This window comes from Epinephelus fuscoguttatus, linkage group LG20 (genome assembly GCF_011397635.1).
Source record: "Epinephelus fuscoguttatus linkage group LG20, E.fuscoguttatus.final_Chr_v1".
Taxonomy (NCBI): Eukaryota; Metazoa; Chordata; class Actinopteri; order Perciformes; family Serranidae; genus Epinephelus; species Epinephelus fuscoguttatus.
Window position 1 is genome coordinate 14,518,452 of NC_064771.1, and position 16,012 is coordinate 14,534,463.

General features: G+C 38.3%; 1 protein-coding gene and 1 non-coding gene across 2 annotated transcripts in view; both read right to left on the reverse strand.

Annotated features, from left to right (window-relative positions):
- Window positions 1-8,040: 8,040 nt before the first annotated feature.
- Window positions 8,041-16,012, reverse strand: part of fam20cb (FAM20C golgi associated secretory pathway kinase b) — a 65,098-nt gene continuing 57,126 nt past the window's right edge. The window contains exons 5-11 of the mRNA XM_049562595.1: window positions 14,578-14,693; window positions 13,707-13,887; window positions 13,186-13,295; window positions 12,940-13,021; window positions 11,632-11,691; window positions 11,283-11,433; window positions 8,041-9,803 (exon numbers count right to left, since the gene is read on the reverse strand). Coding sequence (XP_049418552.1) covers window positions 9,687-9,803; window positions 11,283-11,433; window positions 11,632-11,691; window positions 12,940-13,021; window positions 13,186-13,295; window positions 13,707-13,887; window positions 14,578-14,693 — 817 coding nt within the window. The 3' untranslated portion in view covers window positions 8,041-9,686. The remainder of the gene's footprint in view (window positions 9,804-11,282; window positions 11,434-11,631; window positions 11,692-12,939; window positions 13,022-13,185; window positions 13,296-13,706; window positions 13,888-14,577; window positions 14,694-16,012) is intronic.
- trnar-ccu (transfer RNA arginine (anticodon CCU)) lies at window positions 15,649-15,721 on the reverse strand. Its single transcript has one exon. It is a non-coding gene; the product is annotated as a tRNA-Arg (tRNA).

Consider the following 16,012-nt stretch of genomic DNA (forward strand, 5'->3'; position numbering starts at 1 on the left):
TGGACAAACGTCTCCTCTCCCCCACCTCTGGCAGGATTCTGGGTGGTCTGCATAGGCTCGTAGGCTGCCCTTATGTTTTATTTTGGCTCTTTTATAGCCTAATCTCTGTAACCGTACTTAAAACAGCGATCCCCAAACCAACAAACAAGATCCCTTGCATCTTTGTTTTCTTTTTCTCTGTTAACTCTTTGGGGTGTGTGTGTGTGTGTGTCCTCTCTGGCAGACGTTTAGTCAACAACGGGAAGTTTTGTAGATGCTATCTATAATGCTCTTTAATGGCCATAAATTGTTTCCGTGTCTATAAAACAGGGGGATGTGTATTTTGAAGGGATCTAAATGGGGCAATTGGAGGTCTCCCGTGAGGCGACGGAGGCCAGGAAAACAGCCTGAGGACTGCAGGGCCTCTGTGTGTGGCCCTGCTGGTGTAGGAGGAGCCTATAGGCGCTATATTGGTCGATCCAAGCACATTAAGCCAATTCTCTCTTTATTTCTGACAGACTGATGAAGCAGCTTAAAGGTCAATGGTGTACTCAATTTTAGATGCAGGCCCAGATTTTTAAAATGGCATCCTGGTGGATATTGAAGACTGACTATGAATCTACATTGATCAGTGGTCCTAATATTTTTTTCTTCTCTTCAAACACAAAATCATGTCCTGTACAGGTAAAATAAATTCCACGAGGCTGAGTATAACCATGAACAACCATAGTTATTACTGAGGATTTCTGACATGCTATACTGAATTTTTCATGACTTTTTATGTCATGGTTTACTATGACTTTTTTTTTTCATGGTTTATGACAACATACTATACTATGACATTTTGTCATGATTTTGGACGACATACTATACAGTGACATTTTGTCATGATTTTTGTCGAATTACTATACTATGACGTTTTTTCATGATTTTTGTTGACATACTATACTATGACTTTTTTTCATGGTTGTTGACAACATACTATACTATGATGTTTTTACATGATTTTGGACGACATACTATACAGTGACGTTTTTTCATGATTTTTGTCGAATTACTATACTATGACGTTTTTTCATGATTTTTGTTGACATACTATACTATGATGTTTTTTCATGGTTTTTGACGGCATACTGTACTATGACGTTTTTCCATGATTTTCGACGACATACTATACTATGACATTTTTTCATGGTTTTTGACGACATACTATACTATGACGTTTTTGTCATGATTTTTGTCGACATACTATACTATGACGTTTTTTCATGATTTTGGACAACATACTATACTATGACTTTTTTCATGGTTTATACTATACTATGTCTTTTATTCATGATTTTAGACGACACACTATACAATGACTTTTTTCATGATTTGTGACGACATACTACACTATTACTTTTTTTGTAATTTTGGTCGACATACTATAGACATTTTTCCATGGTTTTTGCCGACATACTATACTATGACTTTTTTATGTTACTATACTGTGACGTTTTTCATCGTTTTTGACGATATACTATACTATCTCTTTTATTCATGATTTTGGACGACATACTATATTATGACTTTTTTTCATGGTGTTTGACAACATAGTATACTATGATGTTTTTTCATGATTTATGACAACATATTATACGATAACTTTTTTCTTTGATTTTGGACGACATACTATACTATGACATTTTTCCTTGATTTCTGACGACACACTATACTATGACATTTTTTCATGATTTTGGACGGCATACTATACTATGACTTTTTTGTGATTTTGAACGACATACTATACTATGACATTTTTCATGATTTTTGACGACATAGTATACTGTCACTTTTTTCATGGTTTTGGATGGCATACTAAACTCTTCCTCTTTTTCCGTGATTTTGTATGATGTATTATACTATGACGTTGTTTCATGATTTTGAACAACATACTATACTTTGCCTTTTTTTCCGTGATTTTGGACCACATACTAAACTATGACATTTTTTCATGATATATGATAACATACTATACTAAGCCATTTTTTATGTTATTTTGCACGACATACTATACCGTGACATTTTTTTTTGTGATTTCTGACGACATACTATACTATGACATTTTTCATGATTGTCGACGACATACTATACTATGACATTTTTTCATGATTTTGGATGAGATACTATACTATGACATTTTTTTCACGATTTTGGACTACATACTATGCTATGACTTTTTTCATGGTTTTGGATGGCATACCAAACTATGACATTTTTTCATGATTTTGGATGACATGCTATACTATGACATTTTTTCACGATTTTGGATGCCATTCTATACTTTGCCTTTTTTCCCGTGATTTTGGACCACATACTATACTATGACATTTTTTTCATGATTTTGGACGACATACTATACTATGACATTTTTGTGATTTTGGACAACGTACTATGCTAAGCCATTTTTTATGTGATGTTGCACAACATACTATACCATAACATTTTTTTGTGATTGTTGATGACATAACATACTATGACATTTTTTCATGATTTTTGACAACATACTATATACTATGACTTTTTTTGTGATTTTGGACGACATACTACACTATGACTTTTTTTGTGATTTTGGACAGCATACTACACCATGACTTTTTTTGTGATTTTGGACGGCATACTACACCATGACTTTTTTTGTGATTTTGGATGACATACTATGCTCCGACATTTTTTTCCCGTGATTTTGGACTAAATACTATACTATGACATTTTTAGTGATTTTGGACGACGTACTGCTCAGCCATTTTTTACGTGATTTTGCACGACATACTATACTACGACATTTTTTCATGATTTTTGACAACATACTATACTATGACTTTTTTGTGGTGATTTTGGACGACATTCTATACTATGACTTTTTTTTCATGGTTTTTGATGACATACATTGCTATCAATTTTTTTTGTAATTTTGGACAATGCACACTATGCTCCGACATTTTTTGAGTGATTTTGGACAATGCAATATATATATAGACATTTTTTCATGATTCTGACAACATACTATGCTTTAACTTTTTTTAATGATTTTTGATGACATGCTATACCATGGTGCTTTTTCATGGTTTTTGAGGACCTACTTGTGACTACTGCTACTGTGACTTTTTTTCACGAAGTTGGACGACATATTATACTATGACATTTTTTTTTACTTTTTTGTCATACTATACTGTAACTTTTTAAATACTTTTTTATAGGGGTCATCCCTATGTTTCCAGGGTTCTATGTTTCCCGGGTTCTATGTTCCCCACTTAACCCTGCAAAAAAGGTTCTATTTTCCCTGCTTACACAAAAAAGGTTCTATGTTGGCCGTTCAACCAAGCAGGAAACATAGAACCCTTTTTGTGTAAGCTGGGAACATAGAAGCTGTTTTGCAGGGTTAAGTGGGGAACATAGAACCCGGGAAACATAGACCCCTGGAAACATAGGGATGACCCTGTTATTTAGGTCATCTTTTATATCGAACTATACTATGACTTTTCTAAATTATTCAGTTTTCATTGTCTTCTATAGTATTACCATTTTATTGCATATTTATGACTTTTTCATGACATCCAGCTGGCTTTTATTTTGTTCAGTTTTCTTGCAATCTATGTAGCAGTCCATCAAATAATACATTTTCTGAAAATAAATCAGTGTTCCTTCGTCACATCTTTGCTCAACCAGTACTGCTTTGTAGTCTTCAATAATACCAATGGTGGAATATAACTAAGTATCATTACTCAAAAAATGTATTAAATATTCATTTGAGGAACTTTTATTTGAGTCTTACTATTTCACATTACTTTGCACTCCACCAAAACTTAGAAGGAAGTACAGACGATGCATTTGACAGATGTAGCTTACTTTACCAAGAGATTTACATACCAAAGACATGAGTCTATAAAATATAATGTATTTGTTTAAATTAAACTAATCAACAGAATATAAGATAATTCAAATTAGCAACATGGTGACCAAATACAATAGCAAAATGCTGCCTACCCACTGATGGAGAAACAAAAATGTAACACCAGCCTTTGTTGTGTGTGTGGTTTTTATTTATTTATTTATGGGATTAGGGTTATTTTATTTTGACATTGAGTAATTTTACTTTTGATCATTTCAAGCACAGTTTGCTGATACTCGTGTACTTTTACTCAAGTAAATCTTCATTGCAGGACTTTTACTTTTTTTTTGAGAATTTTTATTACTTAAGTTAGGATAAATACTTCCATTGCTGAGTACTACATTATTGGGTTCATACACTTAACCACAAAGCAACATAACTGATTTCATTGAACAAGTAGCAATTGAAGTGTTAAAATGACCTGCGCTCATTCAACTGTTAGGAGTTGGCTGAGCCTGTTTACTCCAGACAAGAAAAACAGATTGATTCATACACAGCTGTAAACAGACCAGCAGAGAGAGGCAGTGTCGAGGAGAAGAGGAGGTCACCGTATCAGGTTGGTTTGAACTTAGATCAGATAAGCACCTCATGGTTCACTCCCATGACGAGGCTTCCTCTGGCGTCCTGTCTGCGGCTGGCCGCGGTGATTACAGCCCTTAGTTCTCCTCTGGTCACTCTCTGTCCCTCTGATGGTTGTCTCAGACTTCCTCCATTCATAGCTCTGTCTGCCTGTGTGTGGGTGGGTGTGTGTGTGTACACATGCATTTATGTAAACCAACCAAGTAGCTTTTCCGGGGGCTGTTCTGTGAGGAAAGGTTATCAAAACACAACAGTACACTGGGAACTGTAAACATGCTTGTGCACAGAGCTGGGGCTGAGGGCCATTTTCTTTTGCACTGTACTATGCAGCCATCCTCAGTGCCACCATTCATTGTCAAATTACACTGTGTTATAGATAAGAGCTCCAAAACAGGCCTGTGTTCACCTGGGGGTTCAGATGGAGCAGCTAAAAAAAACAACAACGGCATTTTATGGGGTCTGTTGTGTTTATCTCAAGTAGAGTTAGTAGTATGCTGCATTTTTCACAAGAGGACGGCAGGGTACTTCATGTAAACTTATTCATTAATGTCACAAAATGCTCCGTAACATAAGAAAAAAAAAACAAAAAAAAACCCCTGCACAAAAATAATACTAAACTAACTCCAAGGGAATCAAAGCGTTGCTCCTGTGCGCTAATTCCCAAATCTTTTCCAGATTATGTAGAACAGAGGGACAAATACCCACACACACGCCCAGGGGCCCAAGGTTGCTAATTAAGTCCCTGATCTCCCATCATTGTGCAATGACTGGAAGTCAGATTTCCATGGGCTACTTGTCTTTCTTGTCATCAGTTTTTCATTGGAAAACCTACTACTTTCATTTCGGTAATTATGAAATGTTACAGTTGGATTGTGATTCCTTCAAATATAAATTCCCCCCGCATTCAGTTAGCTTATTGTTACATTATTACCTTCACTGTGCAGAATGATGTATGTGCAGAGTCGGACTCTCTCTGTCTCTCTGAGCCCATTTTAATGTGGAAACTTGAACGTTCAAGTGTACAAAAACATAGAAAATGGACTTATAAGTGCAGTTTTAAAATTGCAGACATCTTGTTTCCAGCAGTTAAGCTTTTAAATTGGTATAAGAGTCCGGATTTTTAAACAAGTGAAAAAAAAGTAAATGTAATGTAATCTTTCTAATGAGGTAATTTAACTTTTTAAAATATATATTTGGGGCTTTATTGCCTTTCCTTGATAGGACAGCTATAATGTGAATGGGGGAATGACATGCAGCAAAGGGACGTGGGTTGAAATCTAACCCATGGCCACTGCGGCAAGGACACAGCCTTTGTACATAGGGCACCTGTGAGCTACTGGGCACCCTGCTGATTAATTTTATTTGTAGATAAAACCATATGACACACAAACTAATATTTGAGTAGGCTTAATATTAGTTTACTAGTAAAGTAAAAGTATTTTTATTTGTCTTAACAATATTACCCGTTGCTTGATGTCAAATGATTCTGTAGAAAATATATTAAATAAACATTAGCCTAGTTAAAAAATATTACTAAACCATAGTTCAACATTTTGGGAAATACACATATTTGCTTTCTTTCTGAGAGTGACATGAGGAGCTTTTACTGTTGCATTTTTGACAGATCCAGTTTTTTCCCCTGTGGTAATTAGCTTAGCTTAGCTTAGCTTAGCTTAGCTTAACACACAAACTTGGACATGAAGTTGCACTCTCTTAAAGAATGAAAAAATATATATTAGAATATTTTTTGATCATTTTCTATATATCACACTGTAATGCTACTGTGGGTAAGAGTCCCTGTTTGTGTTGTTTAGTGGTTGTTTTATTGAGCGAGGTGTCCACAGTAGTGGGGAATTAGCTGAGTAGTGTTTCCTGGGGAGTGAAAAGAGGGTTATGCTTGTATATCGCTTTATTCCTTGCCAGAACATCTGTTTCTCTGTGGTGAAGAAACAGGAAATGTTAATGGAGAATTAGCTAACAAGAAAGCTACAAGTTACGGGAAGCAGCAGGTTAGTCACCCTGCCTTTGCTGTTTACCAGGGACATCTAAACCTTAGGTTGGCTGTTACTGAAGCAGATGCACATCGTCTCCTCATTGTTCTTATTCCATTCACCAAGCTACCCCACACTGCTACAGTACCTTTAGTCCTGCAAGTGTGTACTTTTAAAAAAGTCTGTGATCACTGGAGGCGTTTATACCATTAGCCTGGAGTGGTAGTTAAACTGTGGAAGGCTTTTGTAATACCATCAAATTCAAGGTCAAAGGTCAAAGTACTTACTGTAGTGGTTCTTCAAAGGGTAGGTATCTTACTGTCAATGTCAAAGTCAGTTACTAGTCACGTGAAGGAGTACTCAGCCTGTGAACATGGTGAAGGGAATTCTTTAAATTTACAGAATTTTTTTTTTCTTGCTCCTTCCAAAGGGGGTGTCTAAGCGCAGGTTTCACCTTAAAGGGAAACTACGGCCATTTTTTTTTTTTTAAATTCACACGTTATTCCTATGGTCTTCGACAGTTTAAAGAAATGTTAGTAAGCATGAAAATTCTCTCCTAAATCCAAAGACTAGAGTGCTTAAACTCAAACTTGTGATGTCATTGGGTATAAAGTCTGGAGCTGCTCCGTAGACAGTGAACTAGGGAAGATGTTCTAGATTAGACTAATAGCACTCAGGGAAATAACCCCGAGTATATAGGTACATTTTCTATTTCAGAACTGCAGTGTTAATTATGTTGACGAAAGTGATGACGAAAATGTTTCGTCAATGACCTTTTTCCATGACGAAAACAAGATGATAGCAGTGTACGAGTGTATAGCAATTATTTGTAGTTGTAGAGACAAAGTGTCTGAATGAAATATTTATACAACCTGTCACCTAGATTCTAATTTCCGATACATGAATTAGCCTATGTCGATTAGTTTAAAGATTAAAAAAAAAACCATAGAAAATGTATTGAATTAAAGTAATGACTAAAATGTTATAAATTTTCATCGACCCTCAGTTTTGTACTTTCATCAAATGAAACTAGACTATAACGTTAAAGGATAAAAATGACTAAATGTGACTACAGCTAATAAGCAAGACTAAATCTACGATAGCTGTCAAAATTACCACTGCAGAACACTACGACAGAATAAAGCTCGTGTGGGTATAAAGAAGAAAACAAGCCTTCTGTTGGTCAAAAAACAAATAAGGCTCCCATTGATTTTCCATTGATTTGCCACACACTATACTTAATGACATCATGAGTTTGAAACTTGCTTCTCTGGTTTCTGGCTTTGAGAGAGAGCTCATGTTCACAAATATTGATTAAACCTTCCTAGGCCATGGAAATAACATATTGGAATTCTTAATGTAGGTGGTGTTCCCTTTTAAGTAGCATCCTCTCAATATTGTCCTCAAACACTAATCATGTATGATCACATAGGCTTTACAGGTTGTAAGACAAACCCTGCAGTTGAACTACATGGATAATTACCTCCCATGATAATGACACATGCAAGAGATACTTTGGATAAAAAAGATTTAGATGCATTATAACATTCTGCTTATTTTGTTTTATTGCACTTTAACCATGATGCAAAGAAATGAAAAACAAACCCCAAAAAATCCACAGAAACAATGAGTTGAATAAAAAAAAAAGAAGCATTTTTCACTTTAAGAACACGTCATCTTAAGGTCCTCCATGGATCCACTCACACGCCCATACACACCGTACTGACCTGACACAGGACCATGGAAACTTAGACTGTATAATAAAACCCTTATGAAACAGATGGAGTCAGCACACACATATGTAGACCTCTGTATCTTATCTATAGCTCGTACCTGGGAGGAGCTCAAACCTTTCGGCTATGAAACCAGACATTCAAGTATTTCTATCATTGCACAGGCACTAGATTTTCCTACTGTATATATTAACTTTCAGCCAGCGACTGAATCGTTTGACACCAACAGTTAAAAGCGATCAGCTGTTGGTAATGAATGAAATATACATCCTGAAAAATAATCTCTCCACAACAGCAACATCTGGACATCAAATATATTACAAAGAAACAATAATATAAAACTATTAGTGTCACATTTGGCTTTTGGTACCATAACTCTAACCTCATATCTGTTGCACTGATAAAACAGAAACAGTAGTCGGATTAAACGCATTTGAATCTACTGGTGGTGGATTTAAAACCAATTTCAAAGCGAGCTCGATACTTGGAATGGGGTGGAATATGGAGAGGGTTAACTTCACTGAGAGGCACAGACCTGGCAGCTGCATTTGCACATGCTCAGTTTGCCCTCTGTTGGACAAACAAGGAAGTACACCTCTGTGATGTCACTTCAGTTCCTTTTTCAGTATTCCTTTCAAATAATAAATATGAATTTTAATAAATACTCTCTCAAGTACAAGTAACATTTATGGGCAAAAATTAAATCCAGGAGTAAACCTGCACTCCAATCAAATATTTCCATCTTGAAAACCAAATGATAGAAGCTGAATCGGCTCAGCGGAAATCAAATAAACAAAAAAAAAAAGACACTATGCAATAAAACATTTTTCAGCAAAATCAATAAAACATCATTTTTGATAATTAAGACAATAGGACGTCAACCTCCGCCTCCTCCTCCACCGTGAAACCAAAACACTTGCAATACCAACAATATGTATAAACACATAATTCAGCTTGTGAAGAGAGGGGAGGAGAGGGGGTCGGGAGGTTCTTTACAAGTCCCTCAGAATTCACTGAATTCAAAAAAAGGGTCCTGAACAAGACAGAGAGAAGGCGTCTCTTGCAAGACTTTCATGGTTTGGTAGTGCTGCGGTGGGTCGGTGCGGTGACACTATCCTACACTAGAGTCAGAGCTGGATATTTTAAGGAGTCTAGGTGATGTTTGGGAGGGGGGTTGGTTCAGTTTAGTTTGTGACCCCGGCACCAGATTCATCACCTGCGAGCATCTGTGCAGTTCCAAGTCATTGCACATTGAAGTCCAGTCCTATCCAGCAGGCTTCCACTTCCAGACAGCTTATATTAACCTCAGGCAGACAGGCTGTAAGTTCAGCAAAAAAGAAATCAAGCCCTCTGAGAAATTCGGTACAGATGGAGCTCATCTGTGTCACAGGAGTTCAGTTTTTAAGAGAAAGACTGGATCTCCTGTCTCCAGGGAGGCAGTCCTATCCAGCCGGCAGCGCCCCTGGACAGCTACCTCCGTCGTGGGCTGGTGTGGGCATGGTCTGTCCCTTGATGCCCCTGGAGGTCGTCTTCTACAACGTTACTGTAGCCTTCCTTTTCAATGCATTCTGACAGCACATTCAGCACCTAGTGACAATGACACACCAAAAGACAAGAGTAAGGTTTAATTGTTGAATGAAGGAGAAAGCTGTTCGAAGTCACTATAGCAGGCAGAGATTTCACTTTCTATTAATTTTGATAGCCATTAGCCGGTCACTACCCAGTTAATTAAAAAAAAAAAAAAAAAAAGCAAAATGATATAAAATTCAGAAGGCCTTTCCTTTTAGTCCGGCGCTCCATTCACTCAGTGAGCTTTAGCACCACATTTCAAAGCACTATCCATTTTTAAGGTGCTGAATTTTTATTAATTTGTGATGTAAATGTCTTGCCTTTTATTTTATTTTCTGTGGGCACTGCTGACAGTCAGCTGGCTAGCTGCATTAGCTACTGTAAGCCACAGCCACACTGCACTGCGCACTAACCAGGTGGGAACTAGCTAGCAGCACTGCTAGTTTAGCGATTACTTCCAGTGACGCTGCCCTGGTAGTGGGACGGCAATGCTGCAGAAACATGATGGCCACCCTCTGGTCTCCGCCCAGGTCACCCCAGTGAGCAATATTTACTATTTTAGCACCACTAGCGGTGCTGACACTGCTAACAGCACTAACAGAGCTAACAACAATGCTAAAGTCTGTGGCTCAAAATTGAGCTGCTTACTGCAGACACCGGCGGGTGTGCACAACACAACGTAACGCTGTTTAGTCGGGATGGCATTACAATTGATGAGTGGTGGTTACAAGTGCTGTCAGCTAACGTTAGCTAAAACCAGGCCCAGGCGGTGCACGGTGCAGTTAACTGAAGAGTAGCAAAATTAACCTGTAGACCAAAATGTGTAACTGGTTAAAAATATTCCCAGCAATAAACCGATTAATTTTTAACCGTTAACATCCCTACTTAAAGGGTCAAATAAGCTCAAAGCATTTCATGGACTTTTAAAAATAAACACACAAATATATTTTTTCCTGCATGTTTAAAGAAATACTTCAACATTTTAGGTAATTCACTTTCCTGCCAAAAGGGTTGACGAAAAGATCAATACTCTCTGCAAGAAAGTGTACCATTGAAAATTATTCCTTTCAAAGTTATATGAAAAGACACAAATCAAATAAGCAGTGTTGAGGAAACTACTTTGAAACTGTAGTACAGTTGTTCAACTACATCCAAACTACATCGTTGGAAATGATGACAATCTGAGTCTGGTATATCATAGTGTTACACAGAGGTACACCTGAACTGACACTGAGTAAAGAGGAGGTACGTGCTTGATTTAGAGAGTGGGGCGAACAGTCCTCACCTAGACAGCCAGAGTATGGCATGGCAAAAATGTCATGTAAATAATTACATAAACTACATGACCCATAGTAGTAAACCACTGAAAAAGCTTCTGAGATCTGATGTGCCATCCCAGCTACTGCAAACAGAAGTTAAACTACTAATTGAACTACATGTAGTTATCACCTCCCCATCACTGCAAACAAGGCACACAGTATAAAATGAAACACTGACCAGGCGTAGTCGTCGGTCCATGGCATCCAGGTGTGGCTGGATGAGAATGGGACTGAGGCGGTCCCTCACCAGAGATTCTGCCATGAGCATGGACAGCTTGTATTCTTCCTTAGCCAGCAGCTGCAGGCGCAAATGGGTCGACTTCTTTACCCTGCAGAAAGAGAGCAGCCGGGGGAGGGGGGGAGTCAGTTTGGCTTCAGTTATACCCCATATGCTCGGGAGTACTGATAATGTACCAACTAATCACATGTGAAAATCCTGCTTACAGTATATTTTGCACTGGCATTAATAATGCTACGACAGCACTCTTATCAAGATATATAAAGAAACACCAGAAAGAAGATCTTACCTGCAGCACTGGGTCAACGGCACCAGAATGGATATCTCATCATGGGAGTGCTTTCCAAAGCTGAGGTGAGAAGATAAAGGAATAGATGGTTTTAAAGGTGATGACTGGTATTTAAATCTTTTTTCTGACCAGTTTTGCAATTTGCTGTTTGCAAGTTTTACTGTGATAAAGGTCTAGTGTGTAGGATTTAGTGGTGTCTAGCAGTGAGGTTGCGGAACTGAAATGTCCCCCGTGTGCCAAGTATGTAGGTGAACTATGGTGGCCAATCCAAATACGTGAAAATGCAAACAACGCGAATGGCCCAATCTGGAGCCAGAGTTTGTCTGTTCTGGGCTACTGTAGACCAATATGGCGGACTCTGTGGGTGAGGACCCACTCCTTATGTATATATAAACGACTCATTCTACAGTAACCAAAACACAATGATTCTTATTTTCAGGTGATTATACACCGAAGAAAACATAGTTATGAATATTATGTATAATTGCCAATATATCTGCCGATAGATAATCCTAAATCCTACACACTGGACCCTTGTCCTGCTACTTATTTTTTCTTTAATTTTTTCCTTTTTTCTGTGCCTTTTTTTAGCTAACCTGTAACTCTCAAACAGTTTATGCTTTATTTATCATTCATATATTCATACGTGCATAATTTTATGCAGTTTCCTATTCATGAAAAACAGGATTTTAAAATGATTGTATTATCTAAAGACAATCCCAAGACAACTACATGTTCAACATCTCAGCAATTGCGTTGTACAAACTAAGGCTGTCAAAAGACTTTTTTCTTTTTGCCATGGCATCAAAAAAGGTATTGATTATCGTTTTTTTAAGATGATACTGTATCAAAGTTTAAAATTCTGGTACTGTAACATAAGTACAAATCAAATTCAAAATTGTCAATACACACTTATCAACTGTGAGCTCGTTATGAAGACATATTTGGTTTATGAATCATGTACTGTAGTGCATAAAAGGCATTCTGACATTTTTAAAGAGTGCTCATATGATGATAAGTCATCCAAAAAGTATTCCAGTCATCATCAGGATGCACAGCAATCGTATGCACTTCCTACCTTTTCATGTGGTAAGACAATTCTGTAAATGATTTCAAATTTCTGGTTCAAACACCTGCACATTATGTATTTGTTTTTGTGATTCTCTCATTTGTTATTATTTGTGTGAATGCACTAATACACTATAACAGATCCATCAAGTGGAATAATGAGAGCAGCACATCTCTGAATGACAATCAGTCTGACAGTCTCTTCATTTCAGCCTCTTGAGTTACAATGCGGTGTCTCACCCTCTGCCGTTGTCCAGGTGGATAATGAAGGTCTCATTTCCAAACTTTTCAAACGTCTCATAATGGTGGCGATCCATGTTTCCTATGTTGGGATACAAGTAAACAATTCAGCCAAGAGGGATCACAGAGAGCACATATGTGTCTGTAGTTATATGATGTGTGTGTACAGTAGGTGTACAACAACGTCTCGCCTACTATTGATTTCTGAAACGATGCGAGAGACCACCATAAGATGGTCATACTCACCCATGAGAAAGTCAAAGACGGTCATGTCCATGATGTCCAGCAGTCGTGTCCCGCTGTCATACGGTGGAGTCTGTTTGACCTCCTCGCAGTAGTCTGGGTCCACCTCCCATCTGAAGAGTTCAACATATCACATTAATATCTTGTTCACATTTTTATTTTATCAGAATTTATGCATCTGCTTTGCAAACACATCACCAAAATCCAATTTGTTCCGCCTTTTAACATGTTTGTTCCAATTTATTCTTGAGATGATTTTAGGGAAACTAAGATTTTTTTTTTTTCTTATCAAAACAAGATCGCAATTAAGTGTTTTCTTCCGTGGCATAATCTGTGCAAATTGTTTCATTGGATGTCAGTCAGCTATGAATTGATTTACATGATATCTTAGACACCACAGATCTCCTGGTGAGTGTAATAAATATCCTCTGATAGCCGGACCTACAGGGCTCTACTGTGAATCTCTCAGTGTCTGCTTCATTCAGCCAACGCAGCACTGTCTGAGTGCAGGATCGATCTCTTACTCTGCCTTCTTGCGTTTGTGGTAGGAGCGTCTCCACGGGTTCCTCCAGGTCTTGCGTTTGGCGAGCGCCAGGTCTGGGAGGAAGGCGGCCAGGGATCCTTCTATCTGGTCTGGTTTACCGCACAGAGCGTGCTCAGTGGAGCAGTAGTATGAACACTCTCCGTAGAAACACACGTTGTTGGCTGAGAGTGGGAAGAAGAAAACATGTTGTGGCTGCTTTGCTAAACCATTGTTTGTAACAAGTATAAAAAGTGACACACTCTCTCTGGCCTTTTGAAATGCACACCACATATATTTAAAGGCCAACTTTCACAAGATTAAAACTACCTGGAGACATCCAGTGACTTGTATTAATTGCTGCGATTGTCAGTAGTTTTAATCCTGTGAAAGTTTTCCATGTGTATAATATGTAAAGTAAAAGTTGCATTGCTAATTAACTGTCGTGCTTTGGCAAAGCTAAAGTCCCCTGATAATACTAATCCCATGCAAATTAATATCCCAGTAATTCAGGGCACAGAACGGGCTTTGCTCTACATTACCAAGAAGGAAAATTGTTCATTTTTGCTTGGCTTTAACTTTTGCATGATGAAAAGATATTGTTGAAGACTGCACAGATGGCATTTAATTATTATTTTTTCCCTCTGAGATCACCAAATAATCTCAACTGATGACTGTATAACAGCGTGTGTCCCTCAGTTTTGGGGTACACATGATAGAAAACTAAAGAGAGGACTGAACTGAAATGTGTGCAGCGTTTTTTATATCAATTCTGTGGATGTAGCAAAATCAATTTCATGGTATCTTGGTTAAAGTTTCTTCCTCCTAGATGTGTTTCTGAAAACCAATAACTCTGCCCGTTTTTCGGTTTGTACCTGGTGAAATGAAGAACGTCCTCCAGAGCTTCTTGTCTCGCGTGACGTCTCGGATCTCCTTCGTCATGTTGACGAGCCTGCCAGCCACAGGAGGGACGCGACGAAAGTCCAGGATCCTACAGAACAGGGACACATACTGAGGGGTTACAGTCTGCCTTCAGAATACAGTAGAGGTGTTCAAACAGTGGTTGAACACAAACACAGTGCTAATGGAGGCAATTAACATACTTTAACCTAATTGCTGCAATTTGCATTGAAAACCGCACTCGTTCTCAGAGTCATGACTCAGTCACACAAAGATGTGACAGAGATATTTTTAGATTCAGTGTTTACTTACACTTTCCTAAGATATGGAATGGAATATCTCCAATGTCCATGAATCCACTGAGAAATCATAGAGAAAAAAGATGCTCCTCATGACTCCAAAACTAGTCTGAGACATTTGGGACATTTGGACATTTTTTGGGGGTTTTCTTCCATATCAAAGTAAAAGTGTAAGAGTTGTCTGTACATTCATGGATGGTCTGCAAACAGGAACCACTAATAGCTATTTCAGCATTCTTTAAATGGTGCCAGTTGGCTGACAAAAACCCTGAAAATGTTGCTTTATTTTAATTATTTGGAGAATGTTAAGAGAGTTTGAGTAAATGATCATCCACAGGGCTCTTCATGTGGCCCACTGAAAAAGTGTCTGTAGAGTAGTGATACTAAACTTATGGTCCCTGGGCCAAATCTTGGCCCGTGATAGGGTGCTAGGTGGTCTGCTGACCATTTTCTAATTCACAATGAAAATAAATTACACAAAAAGTGCAGGAGTGTGAGGAGAGGGACCCCAGGACCCCCTGACAGAGGTCCGGGCTAAGCCGCGAATGTTCTCAAACCCCAGAAACACCCTTGTGTACACCTGACCTGCGCAGGACTGCCATAACTGGATTTTTCTCTGATGAATATTATCAGTATTCGTTTATTAATTGCCACATGTCTCCTGCAGTTTTGCAAGGTTGACCCCCACGTAAAGCAGGTTGATCCACAAGGACATGCTGTATGTAGGTTTGGAAAGTAAAGACATACCACCCCAGATGGGACTCGAACCCACAATCCCTGGCTTAGGAGGCCAGTGCCTTATCCATTAGGCCACTGGGGCACACAGCCACCTGCACACCACAGTCAGTTAATTCACTGTCACTGCCAACAGGGGGCACTGTGACACAAGTCCTGACCTGACAGTTACACCACATGGTGGTAAACCTATGTGGTTTTTATGTGGCTATCATTCTACATCAAACCCATTTTTAACTTCCACACAACTCTCTGGTTTAATATATTCTGAGATATAGGTTTTACTCGAAGATGGCGTGACTGTCTTCCTGTGTGCGTGCCACATGCCTATTTTATGCATGTGTGGCTCCTGTAGTCAACACCACACGGCTACAAC